Consider the following 19014-nt stretch of genomic DNA (forward strand, 5'->3'; position numbering starts at 1 on the left):
TCGGCTGTTGAACATCCCTTGACCTCCGTTGGGCAGTATCGAGAACATAAAGCTGGCAAGGTTCAGGAGCAGGGCATTTGACAGATGGTGGGGCGAGTGGAAGCTACATCTGTTCCATCAATCAGCTTCCATGTACATGACAGACTTATTCCCTGATGCTATCCCTCAGGTTAATCTTCATTTCTTCAATCTTGCTTGAATAGTCAATTAGCCGATTTGAACCTTGACTAACTTTTCTTCTGTTTTGCAGACAACAGAATCTTCTCCTCCTCACCAGAGCAATAGCGGCAAGGTCATTAAGTATGCTCCAGGTCTAATTCCAAATGGAGGTGGGCCATCTCCTTCTGCCATCGGCTACAATGCCCCAAAGACCTCAGCACTTCCCCGAGGACTCATCAGAGAACCAGCCGATGCCGGCAAGAAGCGGAGAACCAGATCATCGGCTGTAGATACTTCAGCCCCGGCTCCGAAGAATAAGGCTAAGACAAAGAAAGCTAAGCCAGCTGACGATCTACCTGCCCTAGATCCATCCAATGAACAAGCTCTGGATGAAGAAGAAATCGAGGAAGACATCGACCAAGCTGCAGCTGAAATAAGCGATACTGAAAGAACACCATCGGCTTCACCTAAGCAGGCTCCTCCATCCCCTTCTGCTTCAGCTCAATTTGCAAAGGTAAGCAACCTTCACTGTCCACTTTCGCAGTCATTCACTTTATAGTCGATTCCTCACAATTTTAATAAATATAGAGAAAGAAAATTGCTGTGAGGAAGAGATCGGCTACTCCAACCCTTAAACCAGCTCCTCCAGTAAGATACTTTTATCATCTCATTAACTGATTTGGGCTGATTATATCTAATATTTATCCCTTTAGCAGCCTCCTCCTCCTTCTTCCCCTCTTGTGCAGGTAGAATCAGGCAGTCGCACTCCATCGGCTACAGGCAGTCATCATGTTGAAGAGGAGGAACAATTAGCCACACCTACTATTCCAGTAAGTTTTATTAACATAAATTTGAGATCGGCCAATCATATCTTGATCCTTAATCATCCATGATATTGTCTCTTGCAGGTCTTAGCCGATCTGTTCTCCTTTGACATCAAAGATTACCTCGATGAAACAGAAGAAGACACCACAAGTAGAGCGATAGCTCTCCTGCCCGATGATGTGAAGAAAACACTCAAAGACATCTCCCATCGGCTAGGAGCATCACTAGATAACCTGGTGACCAACTGTGGCTCGATCCGGGCAAGATTTGCAGATATCCAAGCCTCTCTTCCAGACGAATTAGTTGATGCTCTTACTCCAGCTGTCTACCTCGAGCAGCATCAATTCAAACTGGAGAAAGCCAGGCAGAGGTTAGCCGATCACTGGGAGCGCAAGGACATCGAGGCCACAATCCAAACCAATCGGCAGCGTGTTCATGAAGAGAAAGCCAAGCTTGATTAGTTATCTGAAGGCCCGATCAAATCTAATATTGATCGGCTTGAAGCTCGCAAGATTAAACTCTTGGCACAACTTCAAGAGTGCAATGCTGAACTGGATCTAGAGCACAAGAAGTTAGCCGATCTCCCGCCAGCTATCGAAGAACAGAAGGCAAGGCTAAAATCAGCTATCAAGAACATTGCTGGGATGACTAAATCCTTGAAAGTCATTCCTGGAACCGATGCTCAAGACGCCCAAGCTATCGAAGAAATAGATCAAATTAGGCAAAGGGCTATATCGGCTATCCAGCGATATTTGTCTCAGTGATTTCCATGTAATAGTCTGTAGAAAACTGTTATAATCGGCTACTTTGCTGCCATCCTTGTGCCGGCTTGTTCAAAAATTTCAATTTTCTCAATTTTCTTTGCAATTCTCTATGTATGTGCCCCCCTAATTTTACAATGTTGAAAACATTGACAAAATTATAGAAACGACTAAGGGCGATATAACAATATCGGCCATTTGTACATCGGCAGACCACAACCGATTACAATAGTGAAAAGCAACTAAGGGCGATATAACAATATCGGCCATCTCAAGGCGATGCAAACACATCAGCTATCATGCATCGGCAACACTAGCCGATCATGCATTAACCCAAACACTGGGATAATATTTCTTCAAGTATTTGCCATTTAGAGCTCGGCCATAAACTTCTCCATCGAGTCCTTGCAACATGTATGCTCCCTTAGACACTACCTTATGAATTTGGAACAGTCCTTCCCAATTCGGCGACCACTTGCCAAATTTGCTATCCCGAGTCTCAATCGGCAGAATCAACTTCCATACAAGTTCACCTTCCGAAAAGTCCTTGGGTACTACCTTCTTATTATAATGCCGGACAACTCGCTCCTTATCCCTAGTAACCTTTGCAAGGGCTCGTAGCCGTGATTGAACCAGATCCTCCCTTTCATCAGCCATAAGGTTATAATACTCATCGGCTATTAAAGTATCTTGCAACTCTGTTATCCTCGAGCCGATTCGAACTTCCCATGGTAAAACAGCCTCATGACCATAAACAAGTCTATAAGGAGGAACCTGTATCGACCCATGACAAGCCATCCGATAAGCCCACAATGCTTCAGCCAGCCGAGTATGCCATTACCGAGGACAATCAGAAATCTTCCTCTTAATCAACTTGATCAAACTCTTATTAGATGCCTCGGCCTGCCCATTAGCTTGTGCATAATATGGTGAAGAATTCAACAATTTAATCCCCATGCTATCGGCAAATTGAACAAACTCATCAGATACGAAAATCGAACCTTGATCAGTCGTAATAGTTTGAGGAATACCAAATCGATATATTATATGCTCTTGAACAAACTGTATAGCATCCCCAGAATCAACTTTCTTTAACGGAATCGCCTCTACCCACTTGGTAAAATAATCGGTTGCCACCAGTATAAACTTATGTCTTTTACTCGAGGGAGGATTAATCATACCGATCATATCAATTCCCCAACCTCTAAAAGGCCACGGTTGAATAATAGGATTCATAGCCGATGCCGGCGCCCTTTGGATCGCTCCAAATTTCTGACAACTTGACAACCTTTATAATATCTGAAACAATCCTCCAGCATTGTCAGCCAAAAATATCCAGCACGTCGGAGCAACCACTTCATTTTATGAGCCGACTGATGTGTACCACATATCCCTTCATGAACTTCGCCGATTGCAACTTTTGCCTGATCGGCACTCAAACATTTAAGCAACACCCCATCAATCGTCCGATAATAGAGGTCATCATCCAATAAAGTATATTTCAAAGCCTTATAACGCAATTTCCGTGAAGCCGATTGAGATGGATTCTGTAAATACTGAAACACATCATATCTCCAATCATCGGCTGTAATTATAGCAATCTCTATCTCGATATCTTTTGTCATTGGCTTATATCCCGACGCTCCTTGAGCCAAATCATTAGCCTCTATATTCTGTTCTCGAGATATGTGCCTCAGAGTCACCAGCCGAAATTCACTTATCAACGTTCGGCACTTTTCGTAATAAACCATCAATGTATCATCTTTGCATTCATACTCTCCTGCCAATTGACTAATCGCCAACAACGAATCACCCATGATTTCAATAGCATCGGCTGCAACTTCCTGAAGCAACTGTAACCCTTTTAAAACCGCCTCATACTCAGCCTGATTATTAGTCACATGGTGTGTAATAGCATAGGCAAATTCAAAACTTGCCCCCCAAGGCGCAATTATAACCAAGCCGATACCATAACCATGACTGCATACAGATCCATCAAAGAATAATACCCAAGGCATAATGTCAACCAAGCCGATTGAACCATCACGATGACCCACAATAAAATCGGCTACAGCCTGTCCCTTAATCGCCTTTGGTGATTCGTGCCGAAGATCAAACTCCGTTAAAGAAAATATCCACTTGCCAACTCTCCCTTTTAAAATCGGAGCCGATAACATGTACTTAATCACATCGGCTTTACACACCACAGTGCATTCATTGGACAACAAGTAATGCCTCAACTTAGTGCAAGAGAAATATAAACACAAACATAATTTCTCCACAGGAGAATACCTTGTTTCTGCATCCAAGAGCCGACGGCTTAAATAAAACACAACCCTCTCTTTTCCTTCAAGCTCCTGAATCAAGACCGAGCCGATTGACTTATCACCGGCCGACAAATATAACCGGAAAGGAATCCCTTTTTGTGGAGGAATCAATACTGGAGGAGAACTTAAATATTCTTTAATATTATCCAAAGTTTTCTGTTGTTCTACCCCCAAGTGAATTGCTGATCGGCTCTCAATCTTAACAATGGTGTAAAAGGTTCCAATTTTCCAGACAAATTAGAAATAAACCTTTGAACAAAATTAATTTTGCCGATCATCTCCTGCAACTCTGTCTTGTTTCCCGGAGGCTTAATCTTTTTTATCGCATTGATACTCCTCTGAGGTATTTCAATCCCCCTCTCATGAACAAGAAATCCCAAGAACTGGCTAGCCGATACACCAAAAGCACATTTTGTCGGATTCATCTTCAGACCATACTTCCTAGTCCTCTCGAAAACTTTTCTCAAGTCGGCTATGTGGTCCTCTATTTCTCTGGATTTAACAACCACATCATCAATATAGACCTCAACCAACCATCCGATCAGATCATGATATATATAATTCATAGCCCTCTGGTACGTAGCTCCAGCGCTCTTTAAGCCGAAAGTCATTACAACCCATTCGAACAAGCCGATTGCACCAGGACATCTGAAGGCCATCTTATGGATATCTTCTTCGGCCATAAAGATTTGATTATACCCCGCGTTCCCATCCATAAAACTTAGTATCTTATGTCCTGAAGCAGCATCAACCAACTGATCGGCCACTGGCATCGGATATTCATCCTTCGGGGTAGCTTTATTCAAATCCCTGAAATCAATGCAGACCCTCACCTTACCATTTTTCTTGATAACAGGAACTATACTAGAAACCCATTCAGCATATCGGCAAGGACGAATAAAACCAGCATCACACAAACGTTTGATTTCAGCCTTGACAGGTTCAAGCATATCGGCTTTGTATCTCCTCGGAGGCTACTGGTGTGGTCTAATCCCTGGTTTTAAAGGTAATCGATGCTCGACGATCGATCAGCTGAGTCCTGGCATCTCATAATACTCCCAAGCAAAGCAATCTCTAAACTCTTTCAAAAGCTCCATCAGCTTGGTTCTAAATTCTAAAGACAAATTCTTACTAATGAATGTCGGCCTTGGTCGATCACCCGGACCTATATCCACTTCTTCTAAATCATCGGCTGACATAAAACCCTGACCTTGCTTGTCATCGAGATCATCTACCGTGTCCTTGGCATAGACGCTTGAACCCTCCACGACGCCCTCAAAATAATAGCTTGGGTTCTTCATCTTCAATTGGCTATATATCATAATCGGATACTTTTAGAAAATCTCCAACCCAAATTTTCCCGGATAAACAATCAAGGCCATCCATCTCCCAAAGAGCTAGATCGGCACTGGCAACATTAACTGACCTGTCGGCTGACACAATCTCAACCTTGTCGCCTTGCCATTGAATCAAGCATTGGTGCATGGTCGAAGGAATACAACAATTGGTATGAATCCAATCCCTTCCGAGCAACAAGCTGTAAGAACATTTCCCATCGATGACAAAAAATGTGGTAGGGATAGTTTTACTGCCGACTGTCAATTCTACATTCAGAACACCCTTGTTTCCGATGGGTTACCACCAAAGTCTTTAAGCACCATGTTTGTCTTGATGAGATCATCGGTAGTTCTACCTAACTTTCTGAACATAGTATAAGGCATCAAATTTACTGCAGCCCCACTATCGACCATCATCTTTGACATCGGCTTCCCATTGACATAGCCATTTATATAAATACTATTAATATCTGGTCCCACCTGTCATACACACATTACGTCTTGGAGTCTGTACTGCAGCTGGCTATAGATCTGTAGTCCGCTACTCTTCTCTCTTCTTTCATCTCTTTAAAATATATTTATAGCTGGCTTATAGCTCTCTATCGTACCTGCTGTAATATGAGGAGCTTGCATGTATGGTTTCCATTGTTTGTTTGACATGTGCGTGCCCTGATCCTTAAGTGGACTACACAGTACACGCACAGTCTTTTACGTGCGCATGTGACTGCAGTAGCCACTGTATTTGTACTACATCGATCACGCTGCATAGATGCATCCATGCATGAATCTGTGCAAAAAAACTGTAGTTCGATCAGTCGACCATTCGGCATGCATGTACACACAATGATCAATATTAATTAATTACCAATGGGTGACCATTTTTTTTACTGTGACTCGGCTCTGACGTGGCAACAGTATAGATGGAGATCTTTGGAAACCCTACATGACGCCAAGAAGGGGACCCCCTTTAATTGACAGTCGTACGGGTTGCACGAGTTGTCGCAGTCGGACTGATTAATCAGTCACGGCTACACTGTTTAGCGATCCACGGCACTGTACACTACTACTTTTTTAAAAAAAAAAAACTTCTCTGACCTAGATTAATGTTGTGTTTAGTTCATACCAGTTTGGTTGAAATTGAAACGATGTGATGGAAAAGTTGGAAGTTTGTGTGTATAGGAAAGTTTCGATGTGATGGAAAAGTTGGAAGTTTGAAGAATTATTTTGGAACTAAACACACGGCCTAAGAGATTTTTGCAGTTTATCTTACGTACTCCCGTATTCCCTCCTAAAATATATCAATATAACATCGTAGTACTGCATTGGACATAACATTAATTATATATAATCTAATAGATTGCTATATTTTGGACTAGATGAGTACACCAAGGGAAGTATTAACAATCACTTTACTAATATATTGTATTATTTTGTTTCATTTAGATAAAACTTTAACTAATAATTATTTTATCAATATATTAGTCATAAGATGCGAAGGCATAATTATAAGAAAATTATTTTCAATACGACTCTAATTTGTGTCGCAAAAGTTACATGATAATGCAATAATTGTTGCTAAACGTTTTGGCTCAACGGAACAAAATGTCTTACATTCTGGAAAGTGAAAAATGTATATACGCTTAGTGAAAAATGAAATCTAGATAGACAACATGAAAAAAATATTATGTACATGTTGTGATAACTTTGAGAATGGGTTTTTTTTCTCCTTTTCCACAGAATAAATCCCCCATACCATGGTGGAATCACGAATTTGTCCGCCCACAGAAAAGCCTAAATGAATGAAGAAAGTTTTCCTCATTGGACAAAGGTGAATGAATTAATTCCATCTGTTGGATACACATTAGCCTACATTTTCCAAAAGCAAAACTAAAAAAATAAGAAATTAGGGAATCATCATCGTTTATCCCAAATCGGCCGGCACGTGAATCTATCTATCTGCCGATTGGTGATAAGCAGAGCTCGGCTGCCACAAACCAGAGCTTAGCTAGAATATTGCATATATAGATTCTCCCGTGAATATTTTTCTGAAAGGAAAATTCTCGAGTATATATGATTTTTTTTCTTTTCATCCTGGCGATCGAAAAAAGATTTTATGAAATTTGGACGCACATTGACACGTGAAGTAATTATTAGAATGGATGCGCCACCCAATTATATATTCCCCTCAGAGAGGAAAAAAAATAAAATGCTATCGGAGCGTTGTGCAGCTAGAACGTTGCTCCTTAAATTTTGGAAGATGCAATACAAATACCTCCTTTCCGACAAAAATGGATGGATTCCTCGTGAAATGTTTCAAAAGAAGGCCCATTTAGTAAGCACACCATGGTTGTAACAGCCCATAAACCATGCTGCCAAGGCCCATCAGTGAGAACAGAGAAACATGTGATTTCAAAAGGGAAAGAAAAAACATTGTTTTTTTCGAACGGTCAAGAGAAAACAATGTTATTTCATAGAACTATGTTCGTGGCAGAACTAATCGTTTGCCGACAAACGATTAGTTCTAAACTGCTCATAAATTTCAATTAAACGAGTGGATAGCAACTGTGAGCATCACAATTTAAATCTCACTCTTTCGTTTAGAAAATGGATTAAAATCCAGCCATTACATCCACCGTTTAAATCGTAAGTCTTGTTTAATTTCCATTTTTTTTCCTAAAAACATCACATCAAATCTTTGAACACGTGTATAGAGCGTTAAATATAGATAAAGAACTAATTGTATAGTTTGCATGAAAATCGCGAGACGAATCTTTTGAGTCTAATTAGTCCATGATTAACCATAAGTGCTATAATAACCCACATATGCTAATGACGGATTAATTAAGCTTAATAAATTCGTCTCACGGTTTCCAGTCAAGTTTATAAAATTAGTTTTTTTATTCGTGTTAAAAACCCCTTTTGACATCCGGTCGAACAGTCAAACGTCCGATATGACACCCAAAAATTTCCATTTCGCGACCTAAACAACCCTTACTAGAGTCACTCCACATCTCAAAGCATGTGAATTGATAAAACGCGAGCACAGTATTTGACATATAATTAACGGCGTACATTAATGAGTAGTAAAAAAATTATTTATCGTCCCATATCCATGCGGGCACCGGCCGGCGAGGCGGCAGCGGCGGCGGCGGTCAGGCGGCCGGCGGGAAGGGGATGGCGGCGGCGGTCTTCTTCCACGCCGGGCGCGAGGAGATGTCGTCCCACCACGCCTTGACGTGCGGCCTGGACGCGACGAGCTCCGCCATGGGCGTCTTGGAGAGGAACAGCAGGTAGGACATGTGGTTGGCGTCGGCGAGCGAGAATCGGTTGCCGGCGAGGTAGCGGCTGCCGGCGAGGTGGGCGTCGTAGACGTCGAGCACCTGTGCCAGCGCGGCGGCGTGCTCGTCGACGGCGGCCGTGTCCGTGGCGCCGCCGAGGAGGGGCTTGATGAGGAGCTGGAAGACGAGGCCGGAGATGGCCGGGTAGAAGTGGTGCGACTCCACCTCCAGCCACACCTCCAGCTTCGCCGGCGACGCCTCCGCCGGCAGAAGGTCGGCGCCCTCCGCCTTGTACTTGGTCGCGATGTACCGGTTTATCGCGCGGGACTCTGCAATTTAATTAACTATAATTAAATCAATGCATAGTAAAATCAACCGGTTTTCTGTTAAAAAAAGTTCACTTAAATCAGAAGGAACATGATTTGGTAATTCAGTTGTTACTTTAGACGTATGATTGACAAAACGGTGAATAGGAAAACTGAAAAAAAAAACAGGAATGCCATTTTAGTAGACCGCAGGAAAATACATGAATTGGATACTAGTGATAGGATTGATCAAATAATATTTTCTAGGAGTTTCTGTTAATTTTATTTAAAATCTATAGATGCACTGAAACATTCTTTAGGGTTTTTATAGAATTTGGAAGCTCAGCTAGCTCCAATACTTTGTTTCGAAGGATCATATAAGAAAAACTACAAGTCGAATCTTACAAAATTAATTTCTCTATAGTTTCTTCGTTCAAAGGGGGGACTATAATTAGCCGGTTTCTTACCGTACAGGACTTCGTCTCCATCCTGCAGCACGGGGATCTGGCCGAAAGGCTGCAAAAAAATTAAAAAAGAACGTTGACGAAGATGTGAGATTCCGAGAGGGTTTAGGGCAAAATAAGCATATGGATGGCGGTTAATTAGGGCAAAAGGTAAGTACGTACGTTGAGGGCGAGGAAGTGGGGTTGCTTGTGGGCGGCGGTGCGGAGGTCGACGGGGACGAGGTCGAAGTCGAGGCCCTTCTCGTTCAGCACCGTCGCCACCCGCACCACGTTCGCCGACAGCGCCATCCCGTACACCCGCAGCTTCCTCCCCTCCCCCGCCATCGCCGACGATCTCTCCAGGCCACTCTCGCCGCCGGCGACGATGTGGTGGTGGCAAGCAGCAGATGGCGAGAGCGAGATGGGATCGGAGAATTGATGGCGCGCAGTGTGGTTTGTAATGTAATGGCGGACAGTGGTAGGTTGGAGGAGTGCGATTGATGAGCCGCGGATGCAGCGGCCAGCGGGGGAGCGTCGTTGGTGTGAGGACTACTGAGAGGACCGGTCCACACACGGCACTGCACGCACGCGAGCGTTGAATGCGTGTGTAAACGTAGTACACCCTCCGTCAAAAAAAAAAAAAAAAACAAATCCTAGGTTTCATATCCAACGTTTAACCGTTCATCTTATTTAAAAAAATTATGAAAAAAATTAAAAAGATAAGTCACGCATAAAGTATTGATCATGTTTTATCATTTAACAACAATAAAAATACTAATTATAAAAAAAATTCATATAAGACGGACAGGCAAACGTTGGACACGGAAACCCAGGTTTTGTTTTTTTTTCCCAGTCCCTCCGTCCGTGGACCGTGGGTGTTTAGATCTGAGGGTAAAGTTTTGCTGTGTCACATCGGGTATTAGATAGGGTATCATATGCGGATGTTCGGGTACTAATAAAAAAACTAATTACAGAATCCATCAGTAAACAACTAGATGAATTTATTAAGCCTAATTAATCCGTCATTAGCAAATGTTTACTGTAGCATCACCTTGTCAAATCATGGAGCAATTAGGCTTAAAAGATTCGTCTCGCAAATTAGTTGCAATCTATGTAATTAGTTTTTTTAGCCTATATTTAATACTTCATACAGGTGTTCAAACGTCCGATGTGACAGGGTGAAAAATTTTGAGGTGTGATCTAAACAGGGCCTTAATCTAATTAGAGATAAAATATTACCTAATCCAATAAACTTAGACAGGCATATATTTAGATTTGTTGGACTAGTTAATGTCACATTTCCAATTAGGCTGGGTTTGTTTTGGAATGGAGAGTTATACAGATATGGTATGTTTTAGAACTAAAAATCTGAGCAACTATCTATTTAAATTTGTACTATTAAAATATGTCACATTTATACCTGGTTTAGTTATATGAGACAAATGAAACACCAATCATCGGGGATGTGGGTCGGGATGCTCTACGAGATCTTCGTCATATTGCCTGCGACAATCAGATTTTTGGATATTTGATCGAAAAAATGGTAGAAGTATTCTCTTCGTCTATAAATTCGTTCATATTTTTATTAAAATTTCTTATATTTAAGGACATAGAAAATAACGGTCAGAAGTAGAGGTGCGGCAGTACGTGGACATATATTATGTACTAACTAGAATTTCTCATATTTAATAACTGAGGTAGTCATATGTATAGGCAAGGTTGTCATTATCCCGATTTGTATCCTAATATCTTAGGATACTACGATCCTATCAAGCCGAAACGATAACGATCCCACCTAGTATCCTAATTTTGATAGTATCTCGATCCTACTATTCATTAATACACGATCCTACAAAATCTTAGGTGGTATCCCGATTCTACGATCCCTACGATACTACAAAATATTATTTAAAATAACTTGGTTTTGAAAATAACGTAACTAAATATGCTCAAATTTATATAAAAATCAGTTAGATATATCAAAACCAACGTGGTTTCTCTTGATAAATGTCTCCATTTGCATGACATATCATTACTACATATTTTTTTATATATAGAATGGCTATATATAATTAATATAAATATTAATTAAACTTAAAAAAAATCTCATAGTATCCCGATACTACGATACGATATTACTTTGAGCAAAACGATACTACCTAGTATCCCGATCCTGACAACCTTGTGTATAGATGCATCGGTATGTGGATGTTTATTACTATGTACTATCATGGGGGATACATATCACTTCTTCTATCTCAAAATATAATAAACTAGGAGTAAATAAGACATGATTATATTTTGATACGAAGTGAATATATAATACCTTCGTCTTAGGGATTTTGGTGTGCTTAGTTCCTAAAAAAGTTAGAAGTTTAAAGAAAGTTGGGAGTTTGAAAAAAAAATTAGAAGTTTATGTGTGTAAAAAAGTTTTTGATGTGATATGATGTGATGGAAAGTTGAGAATATGGGGAAAACTAAACACGGCCTATGCTCGGATTGAGGTAGTTACTGTAACTAAGTAGATGACGGGCACATGGGAGTGTCAGATAAACGACGTATCGCGAGACACACGAGTGAGAAAGCTACACGCGACGTACCGTCGATTAGCGAATTGCGACCCAGGCCCTGGCAGAGAAACGTGATAGCCAGCCAGCCAAATTAAACGCCAACCAAGTAACCAACTCACCCGACAACTAGCGACCCAGCCAACTTGTACAAGTAGGAGGATATGCCAATTACTTACTAGAGAAAGAGGATGGACAATTGGACGAAGTCCCCGCTACATATACCTTCTGATCACGAAACTCTCAATCAGGCTCCATGTAAACACAACACGCAACCAATTGCTTCAGGAACACACAGCAAAATGGCATAAGAAACTTACACCCGCTCCCTCACTTGGCAATTTATTCTCAACGGGGAACAACGAGCCGTCAGCTGCTGGATGAACTTTTCAGGATAATAGAGAAACATGAATCGTGAAAGCATTTGCTAACGTGGGAGTAATATTATTATGTCCATCTGCACAAGGGTTCTTTTAACCCTCAACAGAGCATACTTGTAGAATCACCACTAAGATATATTTACAAATAATAACAATAATATTTGTCTTTTCTTAACCCTCAGGAGAACGAGAGGGCACACAGATACTGTACAACCCCGATACAAGGGAGGAAAAACAGATCCGCTGCTTGGGCTGCTACTGTGGTTGATCCGATGATGGTTTTAGGAAATTGTAGCACTCCAGCTGCAGCATCTCTCCTCCGTTTACAGGGTCGAACTGGCATCGGTAGAAGCTGTAACACACGGAAGGTATATAAGATCAAACCTGTAGTAAGGAATTCCAACAAGCAACAACGAATGTTCAATCCTGATGCACATACCTTCCATCCATGCCAACAACTGCCACGGTATTCTTCTCATGGCCAAATGCAACAATATATTGCTCCCCCTCGTGGAGTCTGAACTGAGCTACAGACCACTCCGAGTGGAAATATTTTGGTAGTACACCTGACAGCAACAGAAAATCAATGTGTGAAAATGAGCTAACCCAAGAGTAACATGCAATCCAACCAAAACCAGAAAAACAGCATTTTCATCATTGTAAACATGTAATCTTAACCAAATAATGACACAAAACGGGTACCTATATATCATGAACTTTGAAGATGCAACCAGTACTTGGGTACAAATAAATAAAAAAATCATAAGACCATTCATACAGTGTTGATTTCAGGCTTCCAGCAAGGGCAACAACAAATGCGCAAAAAGGAGAAGATACTAGGATACAAGTTATTAATAATGGGATTAGTATACCATGAAAATTCAGAGACGAACATATTGATGTATATTAAAAGTCCTTATCATTTGCTTTCTAAAAATGAAACTTAAAAGGCAAAGATGGGCCTCAAAAGCAAATTAAAGGAATATATATCATTGTTCTTTTCTTCCGAATACACAGGAGAGCTGCATATGATTGCAGTATATCACTATTTTCAAACATGGAAACATTCAACCACAAAAGTATATATATAAGTGGATGGAGAGATATAGTTACCCTTAATGAAAGAAAGAGATGGACTGATATGTGGAACATCAGGATCTGGAGCAGGCAGGGGCTTATCATTCGTGGTTAATCCAACATTTATCTTTAGATTGAACACATGTATTGTTCCTTTATCACTTGATACAGCCAAATATTGCAAATTGTTGGAGAACGCCAAGCTATATATTTCTGCTCTATCAGCACCTCTCCGTACCTATAACAGAAGAAATCAGAAAATATTAATTGACAAATTCCTATAAATAAAAATAAAATGGCAAAACTTCATCATGCCGTAAGCTTAATAATGATTAAAAATTAGCAAACTGACAAGAGCAAGAGCATACACATCTTCTTATGTGGTAAGTACTTACTGGTATATATAGGTTCTTATTATGTGATATACTAGCAAGATGCAATGCATTTAGTCTCCCGCAAGTAGAATTTAATCAAGCTAGTAAAGCTCAAAAGTTGATTGCACAATAAATTACAAGTTGATAAAAAAAATTGAAATCTGAATAAAGAATAAAACTGATACTCCCTCCGTTTCATATTATAAGACGTTCTAGCATTGCCCACATTCATATATATGTTAATGAATCTAGACACACATATATATCTAGATTCATTAACATATATATGAATGTGGACGGGATCAAGTATTTGATTCAGGAATCTGCCCTTGTGTATTCCAGATACTTTTTACTGGATTTAGATATACCTGTCTGGTGGAATGACATGTTCTGAGCTATGTGGTGTTTAGATATAAGCATATTCATACATCTTTGTTTCTTAACATCGCTCTAGACGCCCTCAAAATTAAACAATACTGTATCTAGTTTGATGAGCCTGGTGAGATGTGCCTTTCAATGTGTATTTTGAAGGTTTAAATTTATCATAGCTAGTAAAAACTTCTGTTACTGCATCCCGGCCATGTTGACTGGTTGAGCTATGTTATTCGTACACTACATTACATATATCATCTCTGTTTCCGCCCTAATCTGGTTAACTGTGTTAGCTCTGTATTTATGACTGACATGGTCCTTATCTGATCTAAAAACAAAGAGCCGCATGTTACAGGGTACTAAGTCATTCAATGGTAACTAGAACACATTCCAACCAATCTAACATCTTTTTCGGATACACCCAAGAACATTCAATCTAACATCTTTTTTGGAATCTTCATCCAAAAAAAGGAAAAGCAAATGGTACATGTAAGAAAGTTACTGGCTACACGTCTTGATTTAAGAGCAGAGGAGGATAACAGAACACTCCAGATGATTCTAGCATTACATTTCCATGTGATCTTACTACTTTGTAGAATCCACCATATCAATAAATAGCCATCTTGACTCCAAAACCCCAACGTTGATATACAGCATATATCTATTTTACTGAGGAAATGGTTCAGACCATATCATCAGCTAAAGGTTATGCACTTTATTGATACTTGAAAGGACCATATTTCCTCAAGAACTATGACAAGCAGCACCCAAAACTACTAAAACATCTGAGAAACAAAAGGCCTACTATTGTTTGGTCCAACTACCAATGTTTGGCACCTCGAGTCCTACAGACTTGCGAAGTGAAATGAAGTACTCCCTCCGGTCACTGACACGGTGTCAAATAACGATGGCCAGAGGTAGTATGTTATTTTTCCAAAAGAAGGGAGCGCAGTTGGAAAGCGACATGTCATATGACTCATTCAGCACGCATCCAGTTATAAATCCTTACCCTTCTAAGCTGTAAGTTTCAGGTGGAAAAAGGGAGACAGGATGTGCCATAAGTTTCAAATGGAAGAAGGGAAACAGGATAGGGCATCACAAAGCTTGGGTTGGGTTATTCATTCAACTCTAGTATATCTAGAACTGTAATAATTAGAACAATGGCTAGAAAAATTTCCTGATTTGTAAATTGAAGCAATCAGTAGGTATTCACTGTCATTTCATTTAAAGAGCTTGAAAAATTGCAGTATGATATGCAGCAGCATAAACACAGCAAAAATTGCTGCTGATATATGTTAAAGCAAAAAAACATCCGCCATCGGCTTTATAATGCTTCAACCAATTATTCACCATGGGCAGTCTTGTACAAAATATGAAGCTTTTCATGAACTAGAGTAATGTCACACATAACAACTTAGAAAGGTTATAGTATACTAATGTTGCTTAACAGCAATGTGTTTTATATGCATTCAGCCTAAATTATAGTGCGTTAATCAATTCTAGCATTGACAGTCAAAGTATACAAGTTCATCTAAATGAATGTTTTGGGGAGCTTACTTCCTGCAGGAGATTGCCCTCGGCAGCATTGTAGATTCTAACAAGTGTCCCCTTGGTGCTGGCAGTAGCAATGAGCCTCCCATCCTGCGATAATGCAAAGCACGCGACACGGGAAGTATGCGCATTGATGAATTTGGTCTTCCTGGCACCATAGTGCTCCACTCTAACCTGCCCTTTCTGTGCACCAGGGCAAACCAGCACAATCGATCCGGGCTGCTGCGAAACCGCGCAGAGGCCCTTCGGGTTAGGCGCCGTCTCGATCTGGTGAACAAGCTTCAGGTCCGCGAAATTGTAGACGAAGATTTTGTTCTCTAGCACCACGATGATGCGATCGCGGCGGAGGCGGACACCGCGCACGGGGGAGCGGAAGGAGAGCTCCCCGATACACCGGCTCTGGTGGTCGTCCCAGATCATCACCTTGTTAGGCGGGTAGTGAGGGGCGTCTCCGCCGCCGACGAGGGCCAGTATGTTACACCGGAACAGCATCTCCACGACGCCGATTCCTCCTCCTCCACCGCCGACGCCGTTGTCCCCCGCGGCCCCGAGGTCCCGGCGGAAGATCTCGCGGAATGGATCGCAGTTGTAGATGCGGAAGCCCGACTTGGTCCCCGCCGCGAAGCAGCCGTAGTCCTGGTTGAAGGAGATATGGAGGAGATCCTTCGCCGCCGGGTGGGGAGCCGCCCTCTCGCCTCCACCTCCACCTCCACCTCCCGCAGCAGCAGCAGCCGCGGCGGCCGTGGGCGAAGTAGACGAGGCGGATGAGACAGAAGACGAGGAGTCATCGCCGCTCTCCTCGTCGCCAGACGGGGTGGGGTCGATCGAGGTGGTGGGGAGAGGCGGCTCCGGCTCCGGCTTCGTCTCCGTCACCGGCGGCGGCGGCGGGGGGTCGTCGGAGACGGGGTTAGGGTTTGGTGGGGCCGGCGAGGCGTCGTGCGGCGGCGTCGCCATGGGCAGAATCGGAAGCGTGGGGGGAGAGAGCTCGTGGAGTCGGAGGTTGCGGGGGGTCACTCACGCGCGGGTGTGGGGGTAGACGTAGCTGATGCGGTCGGTGAATCGGAGCCGGAGTTGGGTGTTATTCACGAGAATGCCATCGAGTGGGGTTCGGTGGTGAGGTGAGGTGAACCGGCAAGCGAAGCGAAGCTAGCTTGGCCTGTTCGTTGCCGTGCGTTGCGATGGGGATCGGATTGGCGTTGGCGTGGAGGGGAAGGCAGGCGGCGCATCTCTTTCGTGGCGTACGGGTTTTTCCCATGTAGGAGTACGTATGTTTTGTACGATAGCTCTACGGCCACGCACACACGTTGTGAATAGTTGGGCAGGATGGAATTAACAAGGAGTACTCCCTCCGTAAAAAAATATACGAATCTAAAATTAAGTGGAACATTTTTTTTATACTACGAATCTTGATATATTGGGTGTGTTTAGTTTCTGAAAAAAGTTGGAAGTTTGGGAAAAGTTGGGAGTTTGAAAAAAAAATTTGAAAGTTTATGTGTGTAGAAAAGTTTTTTATGTCATATGATGTGATGGAAAGTTGGAAGTTTGGGGTAGTTGGGGGGTGAACTAAACACGGCCATTGTATATTCAAATTCGTAGTAGAAGTGTCTCATCCGATACTAGATTCTTATATTTTTGAATCGAATAGAGTACTTAATAGATGAAGGTTTTGTTTGGGGGAGTTTAAAATTCTGATAAGCAACCAGTGAGACTAGTTTCTAGCTTTTAGTTTATTTTTTTATTCTACAATTACAGCTTCCCAGAATCTAAGTGAAAATCTGAACTAGTTGCGAGAGTTTCTAGCAACCAAAGATTCTAGAATAAGCTGTAGCTACCAAAACCCGAACTGTCTTGTTCTCTAGTGTGATTTGTGAGGCTACGCCGCTGCATAGGATTTGCACATTTCTTAGGCTTTTAAACATTGCATTTAGTAAGAATAAAAACCTCTATAATAAATTTCTAGTGCAAAATTTTAAACTCTCTCTATATAAGTTAATTCATTTATTCATACCCTTTTAAAAGAAGTCAAATAATCCACCCAACGCAGCTAGAGCTGATTGCGATGTACTCTCTTCGTACTATAAAAATAAACCTAATATAAGCCGTAACACATTCAAAGACTTAATCCGAACAAGTTTTTCGGATTCTTAGTACTTATATGTGGCACATCTCATGCTTATATTTGTTTTTTAATGGATCGGATGGAGTACTATGCATGCATAGACATTGGTGATTAGCAAATCATTAGGTGATGTGGGTTCGTCGTCTTCGTATCTATATCATCCTTACGAAGAACCGTGTTGTAGGTTAGAAAATAATTATGTCATCATCGTTAGCAATGGTAATTGCAACGGTACGGTACAATTCAACCGTCGCGCGTGATGATTGAATCCAAAATTGAATCGAAAGAATTTCAGAAAAATAATCATTTGACTTTGATGGCCCCCGAGATGGAGGGAGTTTGTTACTCTATATCACACCGCTAGATTAGAAAATAATTAGATCAGCATTACTATTAAAGATAGCCGCAAAAGTGTGTAATGGCAGAATTCAATTGATGGCACCTAGAGATGGAGGTGGTGGTTGTCATGACAGTCGTGGCAATCATGTTTATCACGCTTTGTTAGCTAATCCGTAATGCTAAACTCAGGTCAAATACTGATTAGTTCTTTGAGAGCTGTGAGATAAATAAGAAACTCAAGATGCCACAAGAAACCCCTGGAACTTCACTGATTGCTCTCAAATACTGATTAGTTCTTTGAGAGCTGTGAGATAAATAAGAAACTCAAGATGCCACAAGAAACCCCTGGAACTTCACTGATTGCTCTCAAATACTGATTAGTTCTTTGAGAGCTGTGAGATAAATAAGAAACTCAAGATGCCACAAGAAACCCCTGGAACTTCACTGATTGCTCTCAGAAAAAAGCTCGACTTTGGCGTCCAATTTAGGAGCGTAATTCTAGCACTTCTTTTGTCTAGGTTGTGTTGATTCGTTAATCCCTAGCATAACTAGGGTTAACGCACTGGCCATCAGAATTCAGAAGCAGGGTAAGATGCTCGATCATAAATTGGGTGCATAAGAAATTCAATTTGAAGCAGGGAATTCAGCAATGTCAATCCTCCAGGAAGACAATCAGATGTAACAAATAAGAAAACCATCACTCTCAGGAAAAAGAACAAGATCGTACTCAGGTTGACCTTGGCATCATTTTGCAGCGTAATTCTACCACCTTTTGTTATAACTTGGATTAAAACCCCCCA

At 41.5% G+C, this 19014-nt stretch overlaps 3 protein-coding genes across 4 annotated transcripts; 1 reads left to right on the plus strand and 2 right to left on the minus strand.

Annotated features, from left to right (window-relative positions):
- The first annotated feature begins 71 nt into the window (after positions 1-71).
- On the plus strand, positions 72-1813 carry LOC127757700 (uncharacterized). 2 transcript variants are annotated; one of them, XM_052283268.1, is made up of 5 exons: positions 72-169; positions 251-673; positions 748-807; positions 876-989; positions 1068-1813. In XM_052283268.1, the coding sequence occupies exons 1-5, from the start codon at positions 131-133 to the stop codon at positions 1443-1445; spliced, it is 1014 nt and encodes a 337-aa protein (XP_052139228.1). In that variant the 5' UTR covers positions 72-130; the 3' UTR covers positions 1446-1813. The 2 variants fall into 2 exon arrangements, with proteins under 2 accessions (XP_052139228.1, XP_052139235.1); XM_052283275.1 differs by having other exon boundaries at positions 906-989.
- Positions 1814-8419: 6606 nt separating this feature from the next.
- Positions 8420-9965, minus strand: LOC127766630 (glutathione S-transferase 3-like). The gene is made up of 3 exons (XM_052291740.1): positions 9619-9965; positions 9460-9508; positions 8420-9016 (listed from the first exon to the last, which is right to left on the minus strand). Exons 1-3 carry the CDS (start codon positions 9778-9780, stop codon positions 8562-8564), a joined length of 666 nt encoding a protein of 221 aa, XP_052147700.1. The 5' UTR covers positions 9781-9965; the 3' UTR covers positions 8420-8561.
- Positions 9966-12376: 2411 nt separating this feature from the next.
- Positions 12377-16780, minus strand: LOC127760141 (autophagy-related protein 18a). The gene is made up of 4 exons (XM_052284356.1): positions 15763-16780; positions 13496-13697; positions 12822-12948; positions 12377-12734 (listed from the first exon to the last, which is right to left on the minus strand). The coding sequence occupies exons 1-4, from the start codon at positions 16708-16710 to the stop codon at positions 12638-12640; spliced, it is 1374 nt and encodes a 457-aa protein (XP_052140316.1). The 5' UTR covers positions 16711-16780; the 3' UTR covers positions 12377-12637.
- Positions 16781-19014: the final 2234 nt, after the last annotated feature.

Source organism: Oryza glaberrima, chromosome 1 (assembly GCF_000147395.1).
Source record: "Oryza glaberrima chromosome 1, OglaRS2, whole genome shotgun sequence".
Classification (NCBI taxonomy): domain Eukaryota; kingdom Viridiplantae; phylum Streptophyta; class Magnoliopsida; order Poales; family Poaceae; genus Oryza; species Oryza glaberrima.

Excerpts from the sequence above, each read along its gene's own strand:
- LOC127757700 (XM_052283268.1), top strand. The coding sequence starts at position 131 with ATGTACATGACAGACTTATTCCCTGATGCTATCCCTCAG. Across the intron at positions 674-747 it reads CTTCAGCTCAATTTGCAAAG|AGAAAGAAAATTGCTGTGAG; the intron begins GTAAGCAACCTT and ends TAATAAATATAG. Across the intron at positions 808-875 it reads CCCTTAAACCAGCTCCTCCA|CCTCCTCCTCCTTCTTCCCC; the intron begins GTAAGATACTTT and ends TCCCTTTAGCAG.
- LOC127766630 (XM_052291740.1), bottom strand. The coding sequence starts at position 9,780 with ATGGCGGGGGAGGGGAGGAAGCTGCGGGTGTACGGGATGGCGCTGTCG. Across the intron at positions 9,509-9,618 it reads CCCACTTCCTCGCCCTCAAC|CCTTTCGGCCAGATCCCCGT; the intron begins GTACGTACTTAC and ends ATTTTTTTGCAG. Across the intron at positions 9,017-9,459 it reads TGGAGACGAAGTCCTGTACG|AGTCCCGCGCGATAAACCGG; the intron begins GTAAGAAACCGG and ends ATTAAATTGCAG.
- LOC127760141 (XM_052284356.1), bottom strand. The coding sequence starts at position 16,710 with ATGGCGACGCCGCCGCACGACGCCTCGCCGGCCCCACCAAACCCTAAC. Across the intron at positions 13,698-15,762 it reads AGGGCAATCTCCTGCAGGAA|GTACGGAGAGGTGCTGATAG; the intron begins GTAAGCTCCCCA and ends CTTCTGTTATAG. Across the intron at positions 12,949-13,495 it reads ATCTCTTTCTTTCATTAAGG|GTGTACTACCAAAATATTTC; the intron begins GTAACTATATCT and ends TGTTGCTGTCAG.